The sequence below is a fragment of the Equus caballus genome, chromosome 14 (assembly GCF_041296265.1).
Source record: "Equus caballus isolate H_3958 breed thoroughbred chromosome 14, TB-T2T, whole genome shotgun sequence".
Classification (NCBI taxonomy): Eukaryota; Metazoa; Chordata; class Mammalia; order Perissodactyla; family Equidae; genus Equus; species Equus caballus.
This window is the reverse complement of record NC_091697.1, coordinates 50491517-50519393: the sequence shown is the minus strand read 5'-3', so window position 1 is coordinate 50519393 and position 27877 is coordinate 50491517. Positions and strand designations below refer to the sequence as shown.

The 27877-nt window shown below is 50.8% G+C and overlaps 1 protein-coding gene and 1 long non-coding RNA gene across 3 annotated transcripts; both read right to left on the bottom strand.

The window, feature by feature from the left end:
- Positions 1-1618: 1618 nt before the first annotated feature.
- Positions 1619-7203, bottom strand: LOC138917462 (uncharacterized). The gene is made up of 3 exons (XR_011425517.1): positions 6967-7203; positions 6096-6308; positions 1619-2060 (listed from the first exon to the last, which is right to left on the bottom strand). It is a non-coding gene; the product is annotated as an uncharacterized lncRNA (long non-coding RNA).
- On the bottom strand, positions 7202-21272 carry SPRY4 (sprouty RTK signaling antagonist 4). 2 transcript variants are annotated; one of them, XM_023617502.2, is made up of 2 exons: positions 21015-21272; positions 7202-11762 (listed from the first exon to the last, which is right to left on the bottom strand). In XM_023617502.2, the coding sequence occupies exon 2, from the start codon at positions 11713-11715 to the stop codon at positions 10816-10818; it is 900 nt and encodes a 299-aa protein (XP_023473270.2). In that variant the 5' UTR covers positions 11716-11762; positions 21015-21272; the 3' UTR covers positions 7202-10815. The 2 variants fall into 2 exon arrangements, with proteins under 2 accessions (XP_023473270.2, XP_070090131.1); XM_070234030.1 differs by lacking the exon at positions 21015-21272 and adding an exon at positions 20071-20570.
- Between the last annotated feature and the right edge of the window lie 6605 nt (positions 21273-27877).

Genomic DNA, 27877 nt, shown 5'->3' with positions numbered 1-27877 from the left:
GCCCAGGGAAAGCTGTGTATCTTAAAGGCCTTTCATGTTCCCTCCTGTTTATTTTTGTGGTCACCTTTTTTTTTTTTTTTAAAGAATGGCACCTGAACTAACATCTGTTGCCAATTTTCTTCTTTTCTTTTTCTTCTTCTTCTCCCCAAAGCGCCTCAGTACACAGTTGTATATTCTAGCTGTAAGTCCTTCTAGCTGTGGCATGTGGGACGCCGCCTCAGCATGGCCTGATGAGTGGTACCAGGTCCGCACCCAGGATCTGAACTGGCGAAACCCTGGGCTGCCAATGTGCAGCACACAAACTTAACCACTCGGCCACGGGGCCGGCCCCTTTGTGGTCATCTTTAAGGTGAATGCTATACCACCTAGAATTTTGTCCTAACTCAGAGATATGCCACTTGGCAGGTCTTCTGGAGAGACAGGAATCTCATGTGCCCCCTCAGTGACAGGCCCAACAGGCTGCCCTGTGCGTGGCCCTCCCTTTTTGCCCTCCCCCCGGCAACTTGCAGGCCTGACAGGCTCCTGTTTTTGACCACTGGCCTCCCTTGGGCAGGGCAAGCAGAGGGTGTGTCTAGCGTGGTCCAGGGGAGGTTTGAGGTTGGGTGTGGAGAGCAGAGCACATCACAAGAGGAGGTGGTAAGGCCATAAAATGAAACGCCTTGCAACATGAGCTATTCAAAAGGAGAAAGTGGAGCTGTGGAGATTGAAAGAAAGTCCATGCATGTTGCTGAATGAAAGAAGCATTTTGCAGAACAGCTTTGCACAGTGCGATCCCATGGAAGGACAGTCCCTAGCACATAGTAGACACTCACTATTTGTTAAATGAGTGAATGGTATTTACCAAAATGTTAAAGTGGAACTGGGAATATAGTGGAGAGTTTCATTTTTTCTGTTATTTTCATTTTTGAAACGGCCATCCTATTCTTTTAAAAGATAATTTGACTTTTTAAAATATTTTTTAAAAACTAAGTGCCACCTTAATTCTTTTTCCTGAAGCTGATCAATAATAATTCTTTTTATGTTGGCCTGGTCTACATGCAACCGTTCGATACTGACCCTTAATAAATGCTCTGGTAACCATACATGTTCAACAGAACGGCCAAGAGAACCAAATGGCATAAGTTCCTAAACTGGTTTCCTTTTGTTCTCCTTGGAGTGTTCTGTCGCAGGCCAGTGGTGAAGGGAGCTGAGGGCTGGGGATTTGCCAGATTTGGTTTTGTAAACTACTGGCGCCAAAGACCTTCACAGACCGTGAACAATTCTAGAGTAGTGCAGCCAGGACTTCCTCCTCTGCAGCCAGGGTTCAGGCCTCCTCCTGTACGTCAGCATCCCCACAACTGGGGGACCGGACACCCTGCTGATGCCTCGTCCCAGTGTCCGTGGGTGGGCGCATGGGTAGGAAAGCAGTCGCTCTGGAGTCAAGGCTGCGTGACCTTGGGCAGGCTTGTCTTCAACTTCTAGAGTCTCAGTTTCTTCATCTGTAGAATGGAGGTAACAAAAGTACTAACTAACAGCGAGTGGGGATTAAAGGAAATAATGGGCAAAAATCACTTGGTTGCATTGTGCCTGGCACATGGTAAATACCCCAGTGTCAGCCATGAGATGGAAGCCGGTCCTATTATTCATATCAGTATAATTACGTAGTGGAAATGCTACATCCTCTCACGTGGCTAGCTTTAGGTCAGAAATAAAGTCTGAGGCCACTTGTCCGTTCCTCTTTAGCTCTCCTCTCTGTATGTCATTAATTAACTAATACATTTAACAAATACTTATTGACTGCTGCTCATATGCCAGATGCTGTCCTGGAAACTTCATGACAGGTGAGTGGGATATTGAAATACTGATCCCCGGGTGCTCAGGGCCGTGCGTATGGCTTGAGGAGGACAGAACCCCTGAGCTCTGGAGTGCTGCCCGTCACCGGCACACGACCTTGTTGGTTTGCTTCAGTGGACAGTTTCTACGTGAGCTGTGACAGAGGCCAGGCAGCACGGAAGTCATGAGCAAAAGAGGCTGGGTTTCCTGCCCTCATGGAGCTCATCCTCTAGTGGGGAGCAGACCGGCTGTGAACAAGGAAACAGATCAAGTCACTGGCTTCTGCAGGAGTGGCAGGAAGGAACCAAGTAAGGATCAGAGAGAATCGGGGGGAGACCGAGTGGGGGCATTGCTGATAGCACCTTTAAGGTTGATGTCACTTTTGGGGAATTTTTTGTAGATGCTATAGACTGGCTCATAAATGCTTGAAAACCACAAACCATTTCCTAGAGAGACAGGAAACCTGGCTCCTATTCTTGGCTTTTCAGCTAACCCATTGTATGACCTTGGACAAGTGACTCTCAGGGTCTCAAATGCCCATCTGTATAATGGATCTGAGTGCACTGAACAGTGATGCTTAACACTTTGGGAGGGTCACATACCCCTTGGAGAATCTGGAAAGTGTCTCTCAGACAAAAAACACAAACGCACAGAAATTTATCGACAATGTCAAAGGGCTCCCATTAAACCCCTACAAGCCCCAGGCTAAGACATCTGCCTTCACGACCTCAGAAGTCCTTTCTGGGGTTATGACTCTGGTACCTGTATCTGAGTGGCGTGCCTGTAGGGTGGGCATCCTTAGGAAACCCCCCATATGGGGGTTGGGACACCATGTTTTGGGTAAAAGTGCCTGAGGAAGCCAATCCAACTTGACCCCAACAGCCTCAGGAGCCGAGAGCCATGCAGGTAATATAAACAGGAGAAGAAGGCTGGCCTAAGGGACATCAAGGTGGAAACACAATGATCAATGCCAACTGGCACTCAGGCCAGGGGACCCGGGCAGCGGAAGGGGAGGGGATGCTGTGTGAGAGCAAGGGGAGCCTGCCGTTCAGAATGGGCAGCTGCCTTTCAGCTCCAGCCAATTGTTGCCCTCTGGAATGGGGACCCAGAGGCGCCAGCTCTTTTTATTTTTCAAGAGACGTTTTAGATCTGGGTTTGGAAGCCTCTTAACTTTCAAGAAAACACTGTGGGCTGACAGTTTGTGATTTCCCACCTACACGGTCCAGACTGCCAGGCTGAAGATGGAGAAACCAAGGCTCAGGGGAGAGGAGACCCGAGTTCTTCTAGTCTCTGCTCTCCCACGTGAGTCAGGTTTTCCTCTCTGGGAGATTAGTAACAACACTCATCAGTGCTGTGCACAGCCACTACCTAATCCTCCAACTGTTCTTAGAACGGCAGTGACTCTCCTAAGGTCTCACTCCAGTGACGGTGGCAGAAAAGGGACCTGAGCAGCGGAACCATAAGACTCAGAGCTCTTCCCACCACACTGCCCTACGAGGAGTGGCCTGTGGAAGTGGCAGTCACTTCTCAGAGACCCCAAGGCCCCGTCTGTCCCACTCTACTGCTAGTCCTCCACTCTCTACCCTAGCGTCTCTCCTGACACTGGTTCTCTGATCTGATTAGGTCCAGCATCTCAGAGTGCCTGGGTAATCCAGGGCTGGCTGGACCACTGCCTGGAAACCAGTCAAGGGGTAGCCTGGGGGTTCGGAGGAGCACTGCTTGTAACATGAGGGTCCCCAGGCCACTTCTGCAGTAACTTCCACCTCCACTCTGGCTGCTTTGGCTCCCTGGTCCCTGCCTATGCATCTTCTCCAAGGCTGGCACAAAGAGGAATGTGGCTCTGTCCCTGGAAGTGCCGAGAGCTGGCCTGCGCCCTTCACCCTGTGTGTGCATCTCTCCCCACAAGGCCACCAGACTCTGACTTCAGAATTACCTGAGGCAACTTATACCCCCTGTCTCCTCTGGAAGATTCTTGCCTCTGGCCACCGCAGCCCAAATAATTCCGTAGGTCTGGGGAAGCAATTCTTTTTTTTTTGAGGAAGATTAGCCCTGAGCTAACTACTGCCAGTCCTCCTCTTTTTGCTGAGGAAGCCTGGCCCTGAGCTAACATCGTGCCCATCTTCCTCTACTTTATACGTGGGACACCTACCACAGCATGGCGTGCCAAGCGGTGCCATGTCCACACCCGGGATCCGAACCGGCGAACCCCGGGCCGCCAAGAAGCAGAATGTGCGAACTTAACCGCTGCGTCACCGGGCCGGCCCCGCAATTCCTCTTTCGACTGCAGAGGAAATCACGAAGGCTAGCCAAGAGGAATGACATGTGGTAACGGAGGATCCTTCCTGAGATCAGCGTGAGGATGGGGCCTCAATAACTTATACCAGGCATAGTGGTGTGGCAGTTAGACTTGGGTTCAAGTCCTATCTTGATTACAATCTATGTAATCTTGGTTAAAACAAACAACTTGTTCTTCTAACTTCTGCAGAAGCACAAATGGGAAGGAAACCTCTTCCTGGGGACACAGGAAAGCATCCCCGGGGAGGCGATATTTGGATAGGGGTGAAAGTTGCAATAGGACCCTACCATGCAGTGCACAGGCTTTGGCGGAAGGTCTACCACTTATCGCCTGTGTGGTTTTGGGCAAGTGACTTAACCTCTCTGAGCCTCAGTTTCCTCATCTGTAAAATGAGACAGACTCTATGGATCTAATTTGATTGTTTCCAAGACTGTAAATGATAATGCTGCTTTTGTAATGATTTCATCAGGCCGCTTGACCTGTTACCCTGTGCAGGTATTCAATTACTGATTTCAATTCGAGCATCGCCAGGAGCTCCACTGTCTTGTTTTGTGGCTGGTGGGTTTTTTCTTCAGAGTCTGAGACCACTCCCTCACCATGCCAGTCAGGAGACATTTACCCGAGTCTCTTCGGGTACAGGAAAGAAAGGCCAGACCCAGGGGAGGAGAAGGTGGGAGCGGAAGAGAACAGGGAGGGCTCCAAACCTTGCAGCAGTTAATGTTAAGATAGGTGTCGGCATAGGAAGCGTCTTCTAACGACAGAAGGAAACAAGGGGGTTTTTCAATCATCTCCTGCTTAACAGATACAGATGTATTCATAATTATCCCTTGCCTCGGGCCTCGAGGCCCAGGTGGGCTCCAGAAGGCCTGTGTTCCTGCCAGACGAGAGTCCTTAAAGAACATCATGTAGACAATTGGAATGCCATTTATCGTGCAAAACACAATAAAATCCCGGGCCCTCTTCCTGTCTCAGAGACCCATAAATTATGAAAATTATACCTGCCCCGGGCCACGGACATATTGTTTTATTAAAGTTCCGATGAATAAACTTAGGGCTCTTAAAAATGTCCTCTCCGCTTTCATCTGGCACACACCTCCAGCATGGAGCTGTCTGCTGGGGTTCATCTGTTCGTTCACAAGCGAACTTTGGAAAGTTGAGCTCCTTTCAAGTTGCAGGTTCAGCAGGCAGGAGGGGCCGGCAGGGGAGCTGCGGGAGTGGCTTGGGGCCTCCTGGCCAGATGACAAAGCTGCCCAACGGGTTCTAGTTGTCTGCCGCCAGAACTGGGACTGCCCCCTGCCCAGACGATTCACTTTTTGCAGGATGAGCACCAGGCTTGGGGTGCCCTCATAGAGGGCATGGGTTATGGGTGTGGAGAGGGTTAAAGTTCTGCTTCTTCCCCCTTATTTTTAAATTTGATCAGTTCGTCCTGTGATTACTCCCCAAACTGAGTTGCTAAAACTTCAACTGTCTGTTTTTCCCATCTACCCCTCAACTGTGTATTTATTGGGCAAGTTGACAACTTTGCCGAAACTTGGTTTCTGCATGCCTAAGAGGGACTAACAGTGGTATCTGCCGTGTATGTCCAGCACCTGGCGAAAACGCTCAATACCCACAACCATTCCTATTACCCAAAGCCATTTTAGAACTGGGACCCAAGAGGAACAGGGGCCAGTCAGTGAAAGAAAGACAAGGCGAGCACGTGGGACATTTTCCCTGGACACTGACTTTTTTAAAACAAGCACACGTTCATTCAGCTCCCATTTCCCCAAGAGCATTTGGGTGGGTGAGACTCTAAGCACCCAACGACCTGTCCAGGCTTTGTCGTTTTTAATCTCCAAACACTAGAAACAATTAAAGTAAAACCAGGGACAAGCTTTCTCCATGTCCCCACTCATCAGGAAACCCAAGACTGAATCAAAGCCCGGTATACAGAAATTGGGACCCAGCCGATTAAAAAGAAAAGCACCTCTAAGTGCCAGTGACTTACCTTGTCAGGGAGGGAAGACTCTGGAGCACTCATTACCCTCCGTCCATCCTGTGGGAAGGGAAGTCACGTGGTCTGGCAGAGGGAAGCCAGAGCCTGTCTTTAAAGTTCTAGAGCAGACAAGACCGTGTTGAGGAAGCGCATCTTTGCACCTTCTTGAGCAGTGACCAGGGGATCCTTGGGATGTGTCTGGATGTCTCCAAGAGGGACCCGAGGCTTTCACAAAAGATCGGAAGATGCCATAAATGGTGACCCCAGAGAAACCAACTGGACCCAGGGCTTCTGACCTCATCTCCCTCCACCCACCTCCTCCCCACCATCGTTGGTTGCCTGCCTCTACTTATCAAAATCTTTACTGTTGTTCCTTTTCTTTCAGAACACAACAAGCTTGCGTTCACAAGTTCAAAAAAAAGTCCAACTTTCACTGTGATTGGCGTTATGAATTAAAAATAATGAAAAGTTCCCCCCACGACATAAATTGATAAGTAATCAGGTCTCTACCAAGTTTGGAGTGTATTTGGTGGGGGAAATAGGGGAAACAGACGGAAGGTGCATTAGAGGGGCAAGTCATTAAATGGATGGAAGGCTGTGGAGGTCAAAGAACTGGTTTTATACAACACCCACCAATCTAGTGAAAATAAGGAGACCGCCAAGGGCTTTTCTGTTGGTCTCCTTGAAGCACGTATGTGTGCCATGTGCATGGAAATCTGTTCTGGGAGCACCAGGGCACAAAAGGAAAGAGCTGCAGAATTTCTGTGACCTGAGCAGGTCAGATGACTCTTTCTCCCTCCACCACTTCCCAGTTTGAGATTTGATGTCCATCTCTTACAAATACAGCCCTGAGGAGGGGAGGGCTTGCCAGAGGAGCACTTACCAGCACCTGGCAGGATTCAGCTTCCTAGGAAAGTGAAGCTTTCCTCCAATGGTTCGAAGGTCATCCTAAAGGCAGGACATGGGACAGCCCTGGCCAGGAAGCCCCTCTCTCTGGCCCTTTGTCCTGCCAGAGTTGAGGTATGCACTTCCAGTTAGTGAGTGTCCTTTGACAATCCTGAAGCCTTGCTGGGTGAGGATGTCAGGGTGAGAACACACAAACACACGAGAAACGGCAGTCCTGTGTATATTTAACAATATATATTTATATATATTTTCTAGATCAGTACATTCAGTTTTTAACTTGTTTTTTTCTTCACAAACAGAAGAACTCTTACAATAGTAGACTTTCTAAAATAAATACTATTAAAATAGAGCTTCAAAATAAATATTCTATACAAAGGAAACCTTCTGTGGTAACTTTGTTGTGGGGTGAGAAGGGGCCACAGTGAAGGGGAATGAAGTAGGAATGTGGTGCAGTGGGAACCTTGACAGCTTTTCTGTTCGTAACACAAAACCAAACCGTGGGGCAGTGAGAAGAGAAAGCAAAATACCACACAGGGTTACCCACGGCAAAAATGGCAGCACGACATTTGTCTTCAACTGTCATAGTAAGCAGAGGGCACGAAAATGCTTACAGAAGGCATGAACCAGAAAGCCGGTGAAGCTTGTGGGATGCCCTAGTGGGTTGTACAGTGCAAAGTTGTGCTGCCCACACCCAATGGGACATCTCCTGGGGCAGCATGGGAGGAAAACATGAAGCTTTGAGGTGATGGAATCTGGGTGCTGGTCCCAACCAACACTTGCCACGTTGTGAAACCCTGGACACGTTATTATCTAACTGGGCTTCTCTCAATGTACAGTGGGGACCGGCAGAGACTCCAGAATGCGGAAAGAAGCCAGATGCATCACATGCAGGTCTTCTGTCTCTGCAAGCTGTGAAGGGGCCACATCCACAGCAGGGATTGGTCTTCACCTCCTTCTGGCCAGGGACCATGAGGAGCCTTGGTTGCACTCCCTCATCTATCTGGGAGGGCTTGGCTGTCCTAGACCCAGTCCCCAGGGTGCTTGTGGAGTGTTGGCCCTTCACACACCCACCTCAGTGGGGAGCAGTCAAGGTTGCCTAGGACAAGTGTCCTGGACCCAGGCTTGTGGACCCCATCTCCCACCCCAGGTTGAACAGAAGTGGGAACCAGGTGGCACTTTTCAAAAAAGGTCAAGACGAGGCATAATCCAGCCAAGCAAGCTGTTGGTGACAGGAAACACAATCAGCCAGAAGCAGCCACAGAAATGTGTCACGTTTCCGAGAGCTTTGGTCCCCCAGTGGCCCTCAGGGTCCACGGGCAAGCCAATTTTGTTTTATTTTTTGCCAAGAAAAACATGCTGAAGGACTGCTGTGCAGCAGAGCTGGGAGAGCCAAAGCTGCTTCAGTCCTCCCCTTGAGCCCCGAGCGCACGGGGCACGAGAGTTCTGCGGAATCCATTCTAGCAGGTTAAATGCCAACCAGAAAGAACAAGCCAAAACAGGGAGGAAAAAAAGAAAACCAAAACCCAGAAAAATCCGTGTTTACAACTATGTACACAAAAAGTCAGGGTTCAGGAGGCTGTTTGCCAGGAAACAGGGTCTATGTAGATAGAGGGTCGGTGGGATAGGGGGTTGTGTGTGCGTGTGCGTGTGTGTAGACACAGCTTATGTAAATCAAGTCTCCAGAGAATGGGCACGTAGAACACCAAGATCACCAAAGTGCATCTCGCCCCTGGGTCAAGTTTCCCATGGAGACATTTGAGGGAGGGGCTCTGGGAAAAGTTCTGAGGCCTCGCCAAGAGTGGACATGTGCCCCCTCTTTTTGGCGTAACCTCTGCACACCTATTCTGAGGAAGACATCTCCAGTCCCTTCAGTACACATCTGATACATTCAATTAGCATAAGTGGTTGGCTGAATGTGTTTTTTCTACCATTCCCTCCGATTTGTGCAAGAACATCCACACATCCGTCATGACTGTGGCAAGGGTAGCCACATGAATCAGCCTTAGAGAACGCAGATGCATTATTTCATATTCGCCTTTTACAAGCTAGCAAATGTTATATAAATAAAGCGTAAAGTAACAAGACCCTCCCCTCCTTTCCTCCAATCAATAAATACCTATGGTTACAATTAACTTATTCTAAATCATAAGATGTTACTACTAGTCTTCAAGAAGGGAAAAAAAAGTCCTTGAGAAGCATTGGGTGCATGCCAGTCACAGCTACCTGCCTCTTTGCGCCCTTTTCTGGAGGCAGTTCTGTCCCTACAGAACAAACTGGAAATGCTGCCTAATGAATGCCTTCCAGTTTCACCTGGGGTAGCTTTTCTGACCCAGGCCACTTCCTCTCATTAGGGGAGGAACACAAAATACCACACGAAGCAAAAACCCCGAACAACAGCTGGGGAGGACCAGACACACTACAGCTTTTGCATGCAACAAGTACCTACCCACTGGACGTGCTGCACTTTCTGAGTCCTTTAGCACCTTGAGAGAAAGAGTTGCTACGTCTTTGGGGGCTGTCGGGAGGGGGTGGTGTGGCCACGCACAGAAGCAGGGCTCAATCCTAAGAAGCCCCTGGAGAATCTTTTCCCCCACCCACGCTCTTCTGACTCCCCCACCAGGGCTTCCTAACACTAAAATAGACTCTTTTTTCATCATCTGTCTATTTACATTAAAGATACAGACACATCACTGTACACAAAAGGCTATGACAGAAAGCAGCAGAATCAGAAGAGAGGAAACCCACACCCAGCTCGGCTCAACTGTCACTCTGCCAACGGGAGGTGATACCTCTCTTCTTTGCTGTTAAATCCTCTTCTTGGTGAGGAGGGGGATTGTGCTCCTTGAGGTTGCTCGCCCCCCAGATTTTGAAATCAGCCCTTCCTGGGGGTGGCCCAAAAGGAAGCAAGTGTTTTATTATTATTTTTTAAAACACCGTTAGCATCTGGTTTAATTATTCTATAAAAACATGATGACTGGATCCAGAGACCACAGCCTCAGACTCATTGGCAAAATGCTATTTGGTCTCGCGTTTGCCGCCCCGGCCTTCTCTACCCATAAAGTTTTTGGATCTGGGTAGAGAGACCTTGGGACGCGTAGCGGGCAGGTGAGCCTGTGACTCGGTAAGAACCGAGGGACGGTGCTATGAGTGGAACACCCCCAAGAGTTAGTGATGAAGCTGAAAGGGAGAAATGCACTGTGCAGTGGCTCCTAAGTGCGTCCGTGGCTCCGGGGAGGCAGATTGAGGAACGAGGCCTGGACTCACTGGCCGTCCTCTTTTCTCAGGGGGTTCCCAAGTATATACAACAGAGATTGCTAGGGTCTACACCGTCCCCAAGATGTCGCAGCAAACTGGGGGGAGGGAAGAGGAGAAGAAGGTACTGACGTCAAACTCCAAGGGTCTTCTTCAAAAGTCCCCTGGCCACTCAGTTAATGATTCCTTCCAGGCAGCCAGAGAATGAAAAAGAGGTGGGGAGAAAGGGAGGGAGGAGGAAGGACTGGGAAGGCATTCAAGCAGCTGCAACTTCCGGATATGTGTCCACATCTGTGTTTCGTCTTCTGGAAAAGAAAAATCCCCCCAAACCATACCACGCCCCTGCCACTGTCTGACACAAAGTTCCAGGACCCTGGAAAAAACCCAAAGTGCTTCTTCATCCTTTTGGGGAAGAGAGGGTGGGCGATGGTGGTCTCTGTTTGTTCAGAAGCTGGAGGTGGGGAGCAGACAGACTAGCAAGGTCAGCCTCAGGATGCTAAAACCGCTGGCCTCGCCGTGGTCTTCTCAGGTGTCAGAAGGGAACCAAGTTTCCAGGGGACTTCAACCCAAAGTGTCAGAAAGGCTTGTCGGGTCTGCTGGCCTTGGCGTCCCCGGCGGCTGCCTTGCAGATGACGCTGTTCGTATGCTTGCAGCGGCAACCGGGGCGGCGCAGGCGGTCGTAGCCACGCTGGGCCAGCTTCACGCAGCCGGTGGCAGGCAGGTAGCAGAGCAGACAGGGCAGCACCACGGAGAGAGCGCCCATGAAGGACCAGCGGGCGCAGCAGTTTGAGCGGGAGCAGGAGCAGGGGTGGTCGGCGCAGGAGCCCTCATCGTCCTCGTTGGTGCAGTGGTAGAAGATGCCCTGCACCAGGCACATGCAGGTGCCGTAGTTGACCAGGGTCTGGGCTGAGCACAGGCACTCCTGATTGCAGACCCAGCAAGAGGGCAACGTCCGGGGGGACGCGCACTCCTTGCACTTGCACTTCCCGCAGGCCTCGCACAGCAAGAAGTGCTTGTCCAGCTCTGGTGGGACTGCTGGGCCCTTGAGGTCCAGCGGCTTGCAGTGGACTGCCTTGGGCTGGATGCGCACAGCCCTCGGGGAGGCCTGTTCAGCCACGGGCGGTGGTGCCATGTGGTCCAAGAGCCGCTGGTCGGAGGACGTGCTGCTGCTGCTGCTCACGGAGCTGGGCCGCCCGCTGAAGGAGATCCAGTGGTGGGTGACGTCCTGGTCACAGCGGGCAGGCGTCGGGGCCAGCTCCGGGGCCCCTCCCCGGGTCCGCTTAGGGCCAGTGGGGGGCGCCAGGCCAGGGTTGTCTATGTAGTCGTTCTCCACGTGGCTGGTCTTCATCTGGTCGATGGGGAGGATAGTGAGTGGGTGCTGGAGCCGGCTGTGGGGCATACGGCCGTCAAGAAGAGGCTGGACCATGACTGAGCTGGGAGTCAAGGGGACGCTCTGTGGGATCGGGGGCTCCATGGGGCTGGAGATCCTGGACTGCACCGAGAAACAGGCTTCTAGGGGCCCTGGGGTTGGGGGTGGGGAAAAAGAAGAGAAAATGGATTGCAGGCATCAGTACGTGGCCTGTTAACACTCCCACCCCCCATCAGGTCCTTAAGAGCCCAGATGAAATGGGAACTGGATTCCCTCAGTGGACTGTCCAGCGTTAAGGCTTAGACAATTAATAATGACAATGATAATAATAGTACGTGGTAGAAATAACACTTATTTAGCACTTAATATGTGCCAGGCACTCTCCTAAGCACTATATATATTAAAGTCACTGACTCTTCAAAATAATCCTAAAACCTAGTTACCATTGTTATCCCCTTTCTAGCTACAGAAAACTAATGTTCAAAGTAACTTGTCCAAAGTCACACAAAACTATCAGTTGCAAAAGCAGGACTCAAACCTGGGTGGTTCAGGGTCATTCTTGTATCTCTGTGCTCCTTATTATGATAGACAGTTCAGTGGTCATAAACACAGGCTCTACAGTCAGAGCCAAGTTCCAGTTCTTACCTCGGCGGAGCAGTGTTGCCGTGAATGGGGTTCTTTAACCTCTGTGCCTTAGTTTCGTCATCTGTACAATGGGTTCTTGTGAGGATTAAATGAGAAAATGCCTATCTAGTACCTAGCATCTCGCCCGGCACACAGCAAGTACTTAGTCATTTATCACCATCCCGGAGAACAACAGTTGCGATTTCCTGAGCACCAATACGCACTACGTGCCAAGCATTGTGCCAAGCACTGAGGATGTGGTGACCACGACAGACAGCCTCTGTGTGCTCCCATGGAGTTTATCAGCTGGATAAACAAAAGCCTTTATTTCAGATAGTCACCAGAGAAGGAAGGGCGGTATCTGATGCCTGCCGTCCAGGATATTAACTTATTACCACCCCTTCTAAGAGCAGCCACCCTTGGTGGCTAATAACCCCCAGGTAGGTGTGCTTCTGACACTTGGATGGGAAATCCTCAGGGGGCACTCACATCACCCATTCCCAAGAGCTGAGCTGAACAGTCAGCCTAAATGCTATTTACTAGAAGAGCTAAGCCAACCCTGGATCAGTTTCTAATTTCACCGGGAGAGTGCAATTTTAAGCTGGAATCCGGCCAGAGATTCAACTGCACAGCCTGACACGGAACCCCAGGAAGTCACTTAAATCAAAGAGCGGAAACGACTTGGTTCAAATTTAGAAAGTGCACATTGTTTTCTATTAGAAGTGCCATTTCCTCGCCTGCTGACCTTTACATTCGGAATTCGGCTGGAGATCAATTTAAAGAAAGAGCAGCAGAAGGCCAAGACCTCTGCCCAAGGGGACACGATTTGGAATCCAAGAGAAAGATTAGACTCTGGGAAGATTCCACCAGGGGATGGGGGTGGGGACAGAACAGGGTGCAGACAGAAGGGGAAGATAATCTCTCTCTTTTTCTTTTCTTTTTTTTAAAAATAAGACCATTGGATAAATGTGTTATGGGGTGGGGTTTCAGTAAATGCTTTTTCAAGATGCTAAGGACCTTCTAATTAGGAGAGCCGACCCTATACCTCTGCTCTTAGGTTCATCTTGCCTCAAAGGGGATACGGATAGCTGTCCACTTCCAGGTAACTCCATACCCTTCCAGACTCGGGACACAGCCGGTTCATCCCAATATTCCAATCACAGGAGAATGACACCTCGCCCAGGGGACTCATCCATACTTATCCATGTCTATAGTAAGGAGGGAAGAGGGGAAAAAAGGCATTCAGGACAACTCACTGCTATACTTCCCCTATTTGGAAACAACTGTTTGATCAGAAATGCTTACATTGTTGGGGAAGGGCTTCCAACCTTGCTGCCCAGCCTGTCTGAAATAAAAAGCTAGCTCTAGATGCAAAGTTCATGAAGGGGATAAAAGGGAGCTTATCCACAGGGCTCTCTGTATGACCATCTATATTGCAAAATGCAAAAAAGCATTCAGTCCTCTACAGGTTCAGTGCTCAGCCAACTGGTACTTCCCATTTGCATATGGCAAGCACTGTTGGCTTTGCTCCCATGGCCCTACCTACTATTTCTGTGCAGTTTTTCCCATCTTGGAGAAAGTCTGCCTAGTGGCAGCACCTGCCTCCTGTCGCCATGTTCCCTCCAGATGGAAGGAGAGCATCATCTTCAAATGGCAGACACTTCCTCATGGCAAGAGTTAGCCTTAAGTTTCTGGCAGGTCTGCCACAAAGAAGTAGTCACTCGCCAAGGCAGCCTCCTGCGGGGACCCTGTGGTCAGGGCTGGATGGGGAAATGTCAGATTAACATCAACAGAAAGGACTTTTTCCGTGGACTTTTTGTCCACAGAGCAAGAACTTCAGGGAATGCCACCTCAGCCCACTTATTCTTTGCAGAGGTTCCAAAGCCTTGCTTCTAGAATAAATGGGTTTGGGGTCAACAGGAAGAGGGTTAGGAACCCCAGGTCCCAGCCCTGGGGCCTTTGCCTGGAGGAAAAGGTGTGACTAGGCACAAGAATGGAAAACGCTGACGGAGGCACAGGATAAGACTCTCGGCGCCAGCCAAGCAGTGCCTCTGCCAGAACTCCCACCCCGGACAAAGACAACACGAGTCCCTTCTTCCAGAAGCTCAGGTCACGAATACTCAGGGTCCTGCCAACAAAATGCCAGAGGCAGTTTGAAGCCTGTAATGCCGCACGTAGTCGGGCTTTTGTCTCTTAGGACCAGGATCAGGAGTCGCCACGCTGTGGGAAAAAGTAAGCGTTCTTCCTCCCCAAGGAGATCATCCACTCTGCTCTCCCCAGTTCTATTCTTGGGGTTCTCTACAAAAAGCCACATTTTCTGTGCATCCCCAATGCTCAGGGATTTTAACAGGCCCTGGAATCAGAGGGCAGATTCATGGGAAAAGTTCCCTGGAAAAGTCCCACCCTGGAAGCCAGGGTGGGAGCAGCGCCTGCAGGCAATGGGATGTTGGCATTAGCAGGTTCCCACCACCCTCCAGAGGTGCTGTCGACATCTGGGCCTGCGGTTGGGACCAGACGCGGGAGGGAGCGCTGGGTCCACGATGACTCAGCTCTCTTGGGACACGCTGCATGCAAGATAGCTCCAGCAGGCATATTCTAAAACGCATTTTCCCTATCGCAGCCCAGATGTAGGATTCCTTCCGGCCACCAGCTCAGCACAAACCAGTGGCTGGCTCAGAGCTGCACTGCCCAGACCTTGTCAGGCCTCGTGGCCTCACCTCCCCATTAGCAGGGACCCTCCACAGGAGGGTTGAATTCACTTGGCTGACAAAGAAAAATAACTTCCCGAGCAGCCTGTTTGATAACCCCTCAGCACAGCTAAATGAAGTCTCAAAAAAACCCCAGTCCTCAGTTGGCTTAGAAGATCAATCTCTACTCACTGGGACACACCCACCCTCTAGTCTAAGCAACACTGATGAACTTAAGTGCAGTTTAATATGTACTCTGCTTCCCCTGCAAGGAAGGAAGAGATTTATAATATAAATAGGAGAGAGGAGGCTTTGCCTCATTTAGACTGTTCAGAAGACTGATGGCCAATTTGGAAGACTGTGGACAGAGAAACAAAGCCAGCACTCCACTTAGCCAGAGAAGGGCCTCTATCAAGTTGTAGGTGGCAGTCTTATGGATTAGCACGAGGAAAGGAAACTTTTACCTCCACTCCAACCTTCTAATAATAATAAATAATAATTATGGAAGCAGCTAGCATTTACGAAACATTTCTTGGTGTCATGCTCTGTGCCAAGCCCTCAATGATTTTCTCATTTAACCCTCACCATCACCTTTGATGATAACACCCAGCTTGCAGAGGAAGAAATGGAAGAACAAGGGTCATCAAGCTTATGAGTGAACAGGGCAGGATTCGAACCCAGACAGCAGAGGCTCCAGAGATTGCAGCCTCCACCCTGCAGCCCTGGCTTACACTACCTTCTGGGTATTCATGGAAAGGTGTGGAAAGCTCAGGTCACCTTCACAGCCATGAACTCCACCGGTCTCCCCAGTCTGCCACCAGCCCTCGGGGAACCTCATCAGGCCATCGGCAGGCTCTTAACCAAACCAGCCGGGAAATGAAGCCAGACAGGGCCTCCATCATACTGGCCCCTAAATAGGAGAGTCTTCAGTGTGGAGAGCAGAGGCTGGGGGTTTGAAAGCTGTCATTAAAGGAAGGCTCAGAACTCAAGTTATCTTCACTTTCAGTGCAGTGTTTTTTGGTCATGCTTTCTGTCACTTCATACACCCTCATTATACTAAGTGTCTTCATTTTTATTTTTCTTAAAATTGAATGGGTCTCAATTGCAGGATCTCACCACAAAGCAGTCCCTAAAAGGAAACCCTGACGTGGGAGGGAATGCTCTCTCCTCCCACCTATAAAGCTGAACTTAAGGGTCCCTAGGGCACATTCACAGATGTGGCTTCCTGGTCCGGGTCTGCAGTGGAAGCAAAGGAAAAGAGTCAGGGTCAGACGAAGCCAGAAGAAGAGATTCTAGAATAATGAATCAGCAGGACGGTGAAAAGCCCAGAATACACAGCCCTGTATTTGTGAGCCTGACACTGCATTTGTACCTGCAGGGAGGGACAGAGCATCAGGCTGTAGACTGTTCAGTCCAGGCTAGTTGAAAAGAATCAAGAGGCATGTTAAATATCCACCCCTTCCCCTTGATTTACCCAGGGGAGAGGAGCTGGGAAATACTAGGAAAACCTGACAGTTGTACTTTGAAAACTACAGGTCAGCTAATGACAAACTGGCAAAAGGCTCTGAATGAATGGGCAGTTTCTGGACGGCCCCATTCAGTCTCAGCAGGTTCTTTCAGCCAAGGTTGCTTAACCCTTTAAAAGGTCTGTAGGGTGCCAGAGAGCCCGCCCACCACTATCACTTGTTTTTTTTGTGACAACAACCCTGTTTAGTTAATTAAGCTTCAGCCAAATGACTTATTGCTTCAAAAAGACTAAAAGGAACAGGAAGGAGGGTGGAGGGGGATCAGAGAAGCCATGGACTCGCCTTCCCTACACCCTACTGAGGAGGACAGTCTCTGCATCTCTGCTGAGAATGGCCCCGGTGGGAGGATAAAGCATTTGGACAGCTGGATTGTCTGAGAATCCTTGCTCCTCTCCCCCACCCCTCCACTCCAGCCCCAGCACTGAGGAGCTCACCTCCGGCCATGATCTGTTAAAGATCACAAAAGAAAACAGCTGCTTTTCATCACTCGGCCCCATCACCACTTATCAGTTCCCAGCCCTCTTCTCTTCCTCCTCCACAACCAATCCAAAGCCCTCCTGCGAGGATGAGTGGGAGAGGTCTGCTGTACTTTGCTCTGGGCTGTTCGAACTGGCTTCACATTTCGGCTTCAATGTATTACCCCCATAACTGTTGTCGGCTCATATCCCCTTCAAGAGGGATTAGAAGTCAAGAGTGAGAAAAGAATGGGCTGGAAGAAGCCTGTTAAGCAGAGTTTGGGAACTACTGGCCCACATCAAAGTTTGGGGGAGACCAGAAACCTAGACCCCCAGGGGAGGGCCCCCCTCTCACTGACACCAAGATCCTTTTATTTATCTCACCACCCTCCACTCAGAAATTAACTTACAATAATAGATTTTAGCTTACTCCTGGGATGGGGCAGGAAGTGACTCCCCCTTCCCCCAAGGAGAAAAAGACTCCCCGACAAGGGAAACTACTCTTCTGCACATGGGCCACCTGCCCCAGAAGGGCCCCTTCCCTCCTCCACTAGATCCAGCACATCTGTGCTCCCTCCCCAGTGCCCTTGCTTCCTCCACTGACTGTCCTTGGAAAGAACAATTGCGATCACAGCTGAACGGTGGAGCCTCTTAAGCCTAGCCACATGTCCCGGATACATCCCCAGCCTCGTCAGCTGTCCGGATCTGCAGGGTGGCCCCAGACCCCTGAGAGCCAAGAATACGCCGCCTCTTACATCACGCAACACCCCATACCTGCTGTGTAGGAAGGGGCTCCCTTACAACCAGGTTCTCCTCCTAGGCACCCAGTCTAAAAAGGAGCACTGGCCCCTGGCTAGTCGCTCTGCTGGCCCTGGCTCCCTTGGAAGCAGTCTCTTCCCCTCACTTTGCAGATGGGGAGATTAAGGCCCAAACTTAGCAGGTTTCCCAGCCTCTCGTCTTCTCCACTTTGGCTCCCGGCTTGGTCTGGAAGGAGTAATACAGCTTTCAGTATGTTGCTCTTCATTACCTCTTCCTCTGATTTTCTTTTGAAAGAGCAAAAATTTATTTCAATGAGTCACTGCTTTCCCTTCTGTCAGAGACCCAGGTTGGCCATGAGATGGAACCTTCTCCACTCTTGCCATTCTCCTTTCTTAAAAACACTGTCGTGTCTACATCCCAATCTAAACTTTTCAACTATACGCCTAGATCCTGAGGTTTGTGCAAGAGTCCTCCCCATGTGTTCCTCACAAGGGAACTTCCACGTCAGTAGGGGCCAGGTGACAGGCACTCTGGATTCAGAACCAAATTAAATGCCACAACTGTCTAAGAACAGTGAACTACTTCTCTGAAAAGAGAAAGGAGGCGCCTTTCTAAGCCTCCTGGGGACCAACACCTGGGTCCAACCTAAGAGGATGGCCCAAGGAAAGAAAAATGCTGCGGGGACCCAAAACTGGGGGCTGGAAGATGTCACACCGAGGGAGTTTTAGCATCAGGAATTAGAAGAGAAGCCCCCTTATGTGATCCCACAGCATTAAACCCCAGAGCAACACAACTCAAGGGCCACTTCTGAAGGTGTTAATGGGTGTTTTTTCCTCCCTTAATTTTTAAATCACTAACTTCCAGATTTTGCACTGAAAAGGCTGCCTTTATTTGTTATTCGAGTCGGCCTAACCTCTGGGCAGAGGCAATGTCAGGTTTACCAGAGACCAGGGGTAAGAGTATTAACCGGACAGTGGTGGAATTCCAAAGAGCCCCGTCTCTCCACCTATTCTGGAAGGATGAAAAGAAAAATGGCAATCTGCGAGCTCCAGATGCTCAGTAGCCCCCAGCCTCTGCCCTGCTTTAGCCAGGAATCGTTCCATTCTACGTGTTCTGTCCCTGTCCACCTAGCCCAACCAAAGCTTTCAGGAGACATTCCCATTTCAGAGGGTAATCTGGAAAAGGTCATGGGAATGAGCAATAGAGCATTTAGGCTCCACAAAAAGGGGAATGTCTCCTGAGTTCAGAATCTAATAAGGAAGGTAACCAAGAGATGTCTTAAAAGTCTTCCTCACCCTAGCTGACCAACATTTGTCCATCAAGGAGATTTCAGAAATCCGCCAACGTGCCCTACCCGATCCTGGCCACGCAGCTCAGTTGGTCAGTGTGTGCAATGCTTACATTAGGATTCGCCCAGAGCCTGCTGGCAAACGAGGATTCTCCCAAGGGCTGGGAAAGAGGAAATTCAATTTCACACTGGACGTGTCTACAACTTCTTTCTCACCCTTCTGCTGAGACAGAGAGAGAGAGAGGGAGAGAGAAAGAGAGAGAGAAAGAGAAAGGGGCCAACTGCAGCCCCCCCTTTCCTAGTCCACCCCACACCCACACATGAAAAGGAAAAAAGCCGAAAATTTCAGATGTTTATGCTCCATTCGTGTGAAGATCCAGAGAACTCTAAACATTGTGAAATCACCAGTGCAATATTGGGTAGGGCCTCAGGCCAGAGGGAGCTTATTACGTACAAGATTGATAAGCCCACATTTCCTAAATGCCCTGGGCCCTCACCTTCCCTGAGAAGCTCATCAGAAAGACTGGAGAGCTTTGGCTGGCTAAACAGACAGACATGCACTTGCTCCCGCCCCTCCCCAGACTGGACAGAATCATGCCACTGGTTTGGAGGCAGGAAAGAGGGGGTTCCTATTGGGTCTGGGCACCCCAGTGAACTGACACCTTTTAGTTCTAACCATGCTGGGGGGCTCCTGGAGCCCCGATGCGCCAGAAGGCAGTCTCCTGCCCTCACCCAGGCCTGGCAATATGGATGCCCGTCCAGCAGCTGGTTGAATGAGGCAGCCAGCAGCTCTCTCCTCTGCCCACCACCCAGCCCCTCCAGCCCAGTTGGCTTCTCCTTTCCATCGCTCAGCCAGTCAAGCCATGCAACCATTTTTCACCTCTCTTGCCTCCTCTGCCCACAACCGCCAGGCCCCAATCAAAGAGAATTGAGAAACCGTCTTCTTGCACAAGAGCAGCTACTGTCTAAATGCTTTTTGATCGTCTGCGTGGAGGGGGAACTGGGCACAGCCCTGGTCCCAGTGATGGAGCCAAGCTCCAGCTGTCCTGGCTGGCCAAACCTGCCCTCGCCCCCCTTCATTGCCCCCGTAGCCTTGGCGGTTCAGAATTTTCAGAACGTACCGTCTCCATCCTTCTCTCTTCTCGGTGATGTCAAGCCTGGTACCACCAAGAAGGAAGGGGGAAAGCAGGAGCCTTATCTCTCCTACGCAAGCAACCTCTTCCTCCGGCTCCCACAAGCCCAGCGTTATGTAAACGCACCTTCAGCCCCCACCACAGCCCCAGCGCGGCCTGGGGGCCCCAGGGCCTGGCACAGCTCGGTGCCGGGGGATAGGGAGGCAAGAAGAGGCCGAGGATCCTAGGGTCCTGCAGAGGCCGGAGAAGGGAAAGGCAACTGCAAGGCAGCTGCACGGCATAAAATGCGGCAGCAGAGCAAAGGTCAGACGGCGAGGAACCGCCTCGCCAAAGAGAGGGAGCAGAAATGCCCAGTCCCGGGCCAGCTCCCCGGTGACCATGGAGTGGGAGTCAGAAGGGGAGAAAACCCAGTCCGTCACCGCTCCGAAGAGGAAAGAAAAACCTACGTCGAGCATAGGCCGCTGCGGCGGACTGGGGACAACTATGGCAGAGCTGGCAGCGTGGGCACCGAGCCGGGGGTGGGCGAGCTGCCCAGGGCGAGGGCGCCCGCCGGACCCAAAGGTGGCTACTGTCGGAACCCAGAGCCTCCCGTTCCAGCGCCCGAAGCGGGCGGTGGCAGGAGGAGGAAAGGCCAGGCCAGAGGCAAACTCCTGGGACACGCACGGGGCTTCCTGAGTAGCAGAGAGCGGGGAAGCCGGGCTTGGCAGTGCCCGGGGGTCGGAAACGCCGGTGCCAGGCTGTGAACACCCCCGGCGCCGTGCCGGCCCAGCCGAGGGCGTCAGGGAGCTGCGGCGCACCGCAGCGGCTTAAGGAGGAGCAGGGAAAGAGAAGGAACACTGAGGCGCGCCTAGAAATAGCGCACCATTTGCCCCAGCCCGAGGGGTAGTCGCGTCGCGGGTAGTTTCAGATCCCGAAACCGGCCAGGGACTTACTTTGAGGAGCCGCAGAGTCACAAGCATTGCTCCACGTCTGCAAATCCCTGAACCCGAGCGGGTCAGACGCCGCTGTCCTCGCAGACGCCGGCCGGAGGAACCGGCACGGCTGCCTGCGCTCCGCAGCGCCAACTCCGCGCTGTCAGCTCCTCTCGCTGCCTCCGCGGCGATGTTGCAACCACTGCCTGGGAAAATGGCTTTTTTATGAATGGGAGGGAAGGGAGCTCCAGTGCGCACGCGCGCCGTTGGCGATTCTATGAATGGGTGGGCACAAGAGACCCCGTGCGCGCATGCGCTGCGCTCCTTTTTTTATGAATGGGGGGCCGGAAAAGAACTTAACCCGTGATTGCTGGGGCTGACTCTAGCTCTTCCAGGGGCCGTCGTTCTTTTACAAAGGGGGGTGGAGGTTGTTGTTGACTTTTTTTTTTTTATGAATGGAGGGCGGCGGCGACTGCAGCAGCTGGCTCAGCTGCGCGGGCTGTACCCCCTCCCAGCCTGCGAGAGGAGGTAAAGGCCACCTTCACGCCACTGCGGGCCTGGGCAGGAACCGTCAGTGTCGCTGGGGGGTGGGGGGCCACTGCGTCCTCTAGATCCTGGGCCAAGAGTCGGGTGGGGGAGGACACACCTGTATCTAGAGATCTCTACCCGCCGCAGGCAGTTGGGGGAGGGGGGCAGGGGATGGGAAGACCCCTGCTGGGGGCCTTCTCTTTCTCTGGATTAGGGCGTCGGGGAGGGGGAAGGGTCTTGAAGCTGTGTTTACCAAATATTAAGACAATGTCAAAGGTCCTTATTAAAGAAGGGCGGAGGGGGGATTGTTGAGTGAATCTGGTTCCTTTCCTGAGGCTGAGTTTCTCTTGAGTGAGTGTAGACCACCCCTCCCCCGCCATTTCTTGGGTGTGGACAGTGACAGGGCCGAGGCCTCTTCCGGCTCCAGTACCCCCGGGGCGATGCTGGCTATTCAGCTAGAAGAGACCTAGCCCTCGCCTTGCAACGCCTCTCTTCCCCCCCGTCCCAGTGTAACGTCCGCAGTGCCCCGGCGTCCGCCTGCCCTTTGCTGCCCTGGCTAGCTGCTCCCCCTTCACCCCCGTGCGTTTCCTAGCCCTCACGGGACTCGGGCTGGAAGAACCTCTGTCCACCAAAGGCTGCGGCCCTTTTCTGCTGCAGACACCTTTCCCCAACTACCCCACCAGCTCCCCTCGGAGGAATTGCGGCCGAGAATTGGCCAGGTGGATGGGTGGAGCCGGCCGCGCCGAGGATGCTGCTGGGGTGGCCGCGGGATTAAATAACAACAGGGCTCTTGAGCCGCAGAGGAAATGGAAATGGCCGGGGATCCTTTGCAGTTAATGATTGGGGGCGGGGGGTGGGGGGTGGGGGTGGGCTACAGCATCAGCCCAGGCCTGTGAAAAGAAAGGCCCCCGCCATTAGGCCTGACTCCGGGAAGGCGGGGAGCCCTCGCAGCAGGCCCAGCTCCGCCCAGGAACGGCGGAGGCTGTAGCCTCCGGGGAGTACGGGGTAGGGGGCGGCTTTGATGCGGGGATAAGCGCTGGGCAGGGCCTGCATCCCCTGTAAGGTTTGACGTGCTGGTGTTCTGACTTCACCGGGAGGTTGTGAAGCTATCTTTTTCTTCCTACGCCACTGCGCTTGGCTGTTGACGGAGGAGCCAGTGAAAGGCTCCCCGCCCAGGCCAGAGGTCTGGGGCTGGGACGCTGGAGACAGGCAGTGAAGGGACATTTTGCAGACCCAGACCAGAACCGAATGACACCGAGTCCCAGTCTAAAATGCTTTCTCGCTACTCAGACGCACCTTTGCGGTGTGATTTACTCACTCAGCTCCCGAGAGCAGGCCCTCCCCAGGGGACCTCAGTCTTCCTCTCGGGGCCAAGACCTTCCTTAAAGCCATGAGAAAAATTGTTTACTAAGACGACAGAGCATATTACAGTTATTCAGGACCTCCCTTAACAGGTTTTGAAGTTCAATACCCTTATTCCCATTTGTTAGATGTAGAAACTGAGGCCAAGTGTCCTTCACCTGTAAATGGAACATCTAGTAAATTGTAGTGCTGATTTTCTGGATCTTTGCAACCAGTTCATTCTACTTTGCTGCCACCCCTTCTCAGCCTCACAAACCTAAAAACCTGTTTCTTGCAAGTCATTGAAGCACGTTAAACAAGGAAAGTTGGAGCAGTAATTTTCCAGCCAGTGTTCACTCATGAACTTGCTCAAACAAAAGGATGGGAATAAATAAATCTTTTCTAAACTATGGAAGAAAAGCAGGATGGGGTGGGGGGAGGGGGGCTGTTTGCTCTCCTGTTTCCTTTATTAGAGGAATTAGCCAGGAGACAAACAGGGTTCCATTCTTGATCTTTTCTCAGCTTTCCTGAAGGAGGAGATGAGCAGACCCTGGGCTTGGTGGGATGGTGGAATGATGGAGGAGCCCCCAGTCCTGAGCTGGCAGGAGCCTCTGATGCCCAGGTGGAGTGTGACTCACTGTCTGGAAGGGTACTGGGGACCATATTCTACTCCTACTTGGGACCTAAAGAGAAGAGGGATTTGGGGCAACTGTTATGAGAAATCATCTATCCATCCATCCACTCATTCATTCATATATTCTCTGCTGGGGCCTGCACTGACTTTGGGGACTCAGTGGTGAGAGACAGCCCTCCCTGCCCTTGTGAAGCTCACAGTCTTTGGGGGAGACAGACAGACTATGCAATTTGAGATTATGATGAATGCTAGGAGGGAAAAGGAAGCGGAATCTGAGGGTATGGGGAGTGGGAGGAAGGACCTGATTTTAATTGGGGCATCAGGGAATATCTTTCTGACAGGGCGCTTGTGGTTGTGAGTTGAGACTGAAGACTGAGAAGCAGTGAGCCTGAGGGAGGTTGAGGAGACTTGCCAGGCAGAGGGAGCCTGGGTGGAGTCTCTGCACGGGAAAAGCCTGACACAGAGGTGCTGACGGGAGGCCACAGCTTGGCCCGCAAGATTGAAGTCTGCCTGGTGGGGAGTTCAGATATTATCCTCTTAAGGGTTTTAACAGGGTCGTGACACACTCTGATTTGTGTTTTAAACCTTTCCAGCAGCCCAGGGGCCACTGGTTGGGGATGAGGGGACAGAGTGAAAGATGGTAGGGGAATGCAAAACATTTGCTCCTTAACACACCACATTCATTCTTTTGGACCGGGCGGCCAGTAGGCCTGTCCTGGGTGTTTTTTCTCCTTCATTTGCCTTTGTTTATTCCAAAGCAGCTCCATCTCTTCCCCAGGTACAACTGCTCTGCTAGAGGCAAAACCCTAACAACTGCGTTCCTGCCCGTGCTAACGACAGTCCTTTCACCGAGCCTCACTGTAAGTGTCTTCACCCCCACCAGATGGTGGCCAGGGGGAGTAGAGCAGATTCACTTCTGAGTTTTGCACTCTTATTAAGCTCCTGGCCTTGCCAGGACCTGAGAGCTGACTTAGTGGGAGTGAGGAGAGGCAGGAATTCCAATTCGATGACAGACATTTATGGAACACTTACTGCGTGCCAGTCCTGTGCTTGGCATGTTTTCATATGTAGTATGGCTTTAAAAAGCTGTGTTCTGAGTCTTATCATCCCTCTTTTTCAGATAAGAAGTCAGAGGCTCTGTTTTAATTATTTATTAATTCCACGAGAAATTATTATGCACTTCCTGTGCATCAGGCAGAGTGCCAGGTGTTGGGGTTACAGTGATAAAAGAGATAGACACTACTTTTGCCTTTATAGGGCTTACAGTCAGTGGTGACACCATGGTGAGGGAGCAGGGGTGGGGGTGGGGTGTGCTGTCCCCTATAATCTTCATCAGTGCCCTCATTCATTTCTATATTCAACTGAATTTCCAACCTGATATCAAGTACTAAGCACTGGAAGCCAAGCCCTCCAACCCAAACAGCCCCCACCTAGACAGAAATTCTGGAACTGCTACTGTTTATAGTCAAGTAGGGGGGATAGACATTAAACAAATAATTGACCAAAGAATGATTTAATTACAGTTAACATCAGTGGTGCATGAGAGAGTGCAGAGAGCAAAGGAGGGGGCACAGCCTGGGAGCCCTGGAGAAGTTTCCCTGCGGCTCGGATCTGTAGAATGAGACTCCGCCAAGCTGGGCTCCGTGGCAGAAGGCCCAGAAGCAAGAAGGAGCCTTGGGGAGTGCTAGAGCAACTGAAGATAGCCAGGGGGACGCTAGTGCTTTGAGGAAGGGAGGACGTGTTAGACCGGAGGTTAGACCTCTCTTCTGGTGCTAGCCTCTAGGCTTTCCGGCTCAGTGTGTTCAGCTGTTTCAGCTCTGGAGGCCGGAGAGCTTGAAAGACAGATGTGCAGACACTGCCCACACGCTGCTGGGGTTCAATCCTAGCCTTAGACGCTCGATAGCCTTGGATGGGTTATTCAAACTTGATGTGCCTCAGTTTCCTCTTCTGTTGTATGAAAACTGATAGTAGTACTTACCACAAAGGGTTGAGTGGAATTTGAATGAATAATGCACAGAAGCACTTAGAACAGCGCCTGGTACACTGTGAGTGCTGAATACGCGTTTAGATGATTATTCAACACAGCCAGCCATTTTGAGGCAAGGAATGAGTTAGAATTTTAAGAGAAGCCCATTTATCTGGGTGCATCAAAACCTCAGAAAGAGATAAACAATCAAAAATGCAAACAAAGATTTCTTTATTAATAAATAGTTAAAACGGTAATACTATGACTGTCATCGCTGCTTTAACTAGTACGGTTTTTGTTGTATTTTCAACTGTGTTGCTGGGTATCTTAACTAGCTCACCAAAGAGTTGATTTTCACCATGGCCAATATAGATGCTTGAATTTTAGTGGCTGCAGATCCTGTGATAGAATGCTGAATGTTTGCTGAATGACAATTCTCTTGTATCACTATGGGGCAGGGGGTGTTCAGCACTCCGTGACATTGCATAAGTCTTAATCTCTTCAAGCCTCTATTGTAAAAAGGGGATAGTCATAGTAGCTGCTTCAGAGGGTTGTTGTGAGTGATAAAGGACATGATGATGATGATAGGGGCCGGCCTGGTGGTGCATCTGTTAAGCGCACACATTGCACTTTTGCAGCCCGGGGTTTGCTGGTTTGGATCCCAGGTGCGGACATGGCACTGCTTGGCAAGCCATGCTGTGGTTGGCGTCCTACATATAAAGTAGAGGACGATGGGCATGGATGTTAGCTCAGGGCCAGTCTTCCTCAGCAAAAAGAGGGAGATTGGCAGCAGTTAGCTCAGGGCTAATCTTCATCAAAAAAAAAAAGATGTGATGTGTTTCAAGTAACTAAGCTTAGAGCCAAGTGCACAGCTATTTTTGTGGTCCTCTCATTGCTCTCTGTAAGGGACTTTTTAAATATTTTAATTTGTTATGATAATGCAAGTCACTAGCTTCCTCTTCCCCATCATTCCTCTAAGACCCTTTTACTCTTTGCTGAACAGGGTACTGGAATGTTACACAAAAGAGGCGGTCCTGGAGACCTCACATCTGGAGTCATTTCTTCATAGGTGTGAATGTAAAGTCAGATTTGCTTAGTATCAGCTTTGGCTACTGAATCAAGGCTTTTATGAATATATTTATATGGCACAGTTCAAATTTGCATTAGTTCAAATTCACATAAAATGCAAGCACAATATTCATTTCAGATGTGGAGCCAAATTCAGAGCAACCATGGAGAGCAGTGAGCAGGAAGAGAAGAAAAACAATGGCCAACAGTAGCCCCCTTGGTCCTTGCTCGCAAATCACAGAAATTCCCTGGTAACCTTGAAATTCAGGTGATGCAGTGGTTGGTGAGTTCTGGCTTTGGGAATAGCCTCCCTTAGGCTGCCCAGAGTACTGCCACTTAATTGTTGGTGTATCTAGGCAAGTTACTGAACCTTTAGGCTCTCAATCTTATCTATATAACTGGGCATGATGATTCCTGCTCCATAGGGTGGTTCAGTAATTACCTCGTAATGTCTGTGTCCTTCATATAACAGAATGAAGGCCTGGGAGAAGCACAGGGATAAGGAATTGATGTCTAGACTCTGGAGGGGTCAGGAACTTTCCGGAGGCCCAATCTTGGCTTTTCTGCTCCATGAGAGGGATGGGGGCTGCACCCTTCTTTCTGACTTGACAGTTGTGTTTTGGGCCACCTTTTCTCCCCTGGCCTCCATTCATGCCACTTCATTTGGTCAATCATTCATTCAATCAACATTTAAGTACCTTCTGAGTACCAGCTGTCATGCCAGGCCCTGAGGATACAACAGCAAATAATTTAAAGGAATCCCCTGCTCCCATACAGCTTAGTCTAATGGGAGGAGCAAATGATAAAAAGTAAACACCCAAGTAATAAATAATTTCAAATGTCGGTCAAATCAATAAAGGGAATAATACAAGGATGTGATAGCAATTGGGGGAAGGAGCCAGCCCCTTTAGAGAGGTCAGAGAAAGCCTCTCTGGGCAGTCTGAAGGCTGAGGAGCAGAAGCCACACAAATGTCCAGGAAGGAGGGCCAAGTGAGTGCAAAGACGGGGGCAGGCGTGAACTGGAGTGTTCCAGGAACACTGGCACCTTGGGTCTGAGGCTGGAGTTGCTCATCTCTGCTCCAGGACATTCTGGCCTCCTCCAGCTGACCTGCACCACACCGGGGCTGGCTCAGGCTCCAGACCCTGGAATACATGGCCAAGTGCACCAACCTCAGGCGCTGGGGAAGAATTTACAACCATCCCGAGCCTGTTTACCACCTTCCAAGGAGCCTTTGGAAGGCACAGGATCTTTCTCAAAACCAATTTTTATAGAACCATGTACAAAGCAGTTCAACTGGGCAGGATTGTTTTTCTTTTCTTAAGTTATCTTTTTATTGAAGTATAACA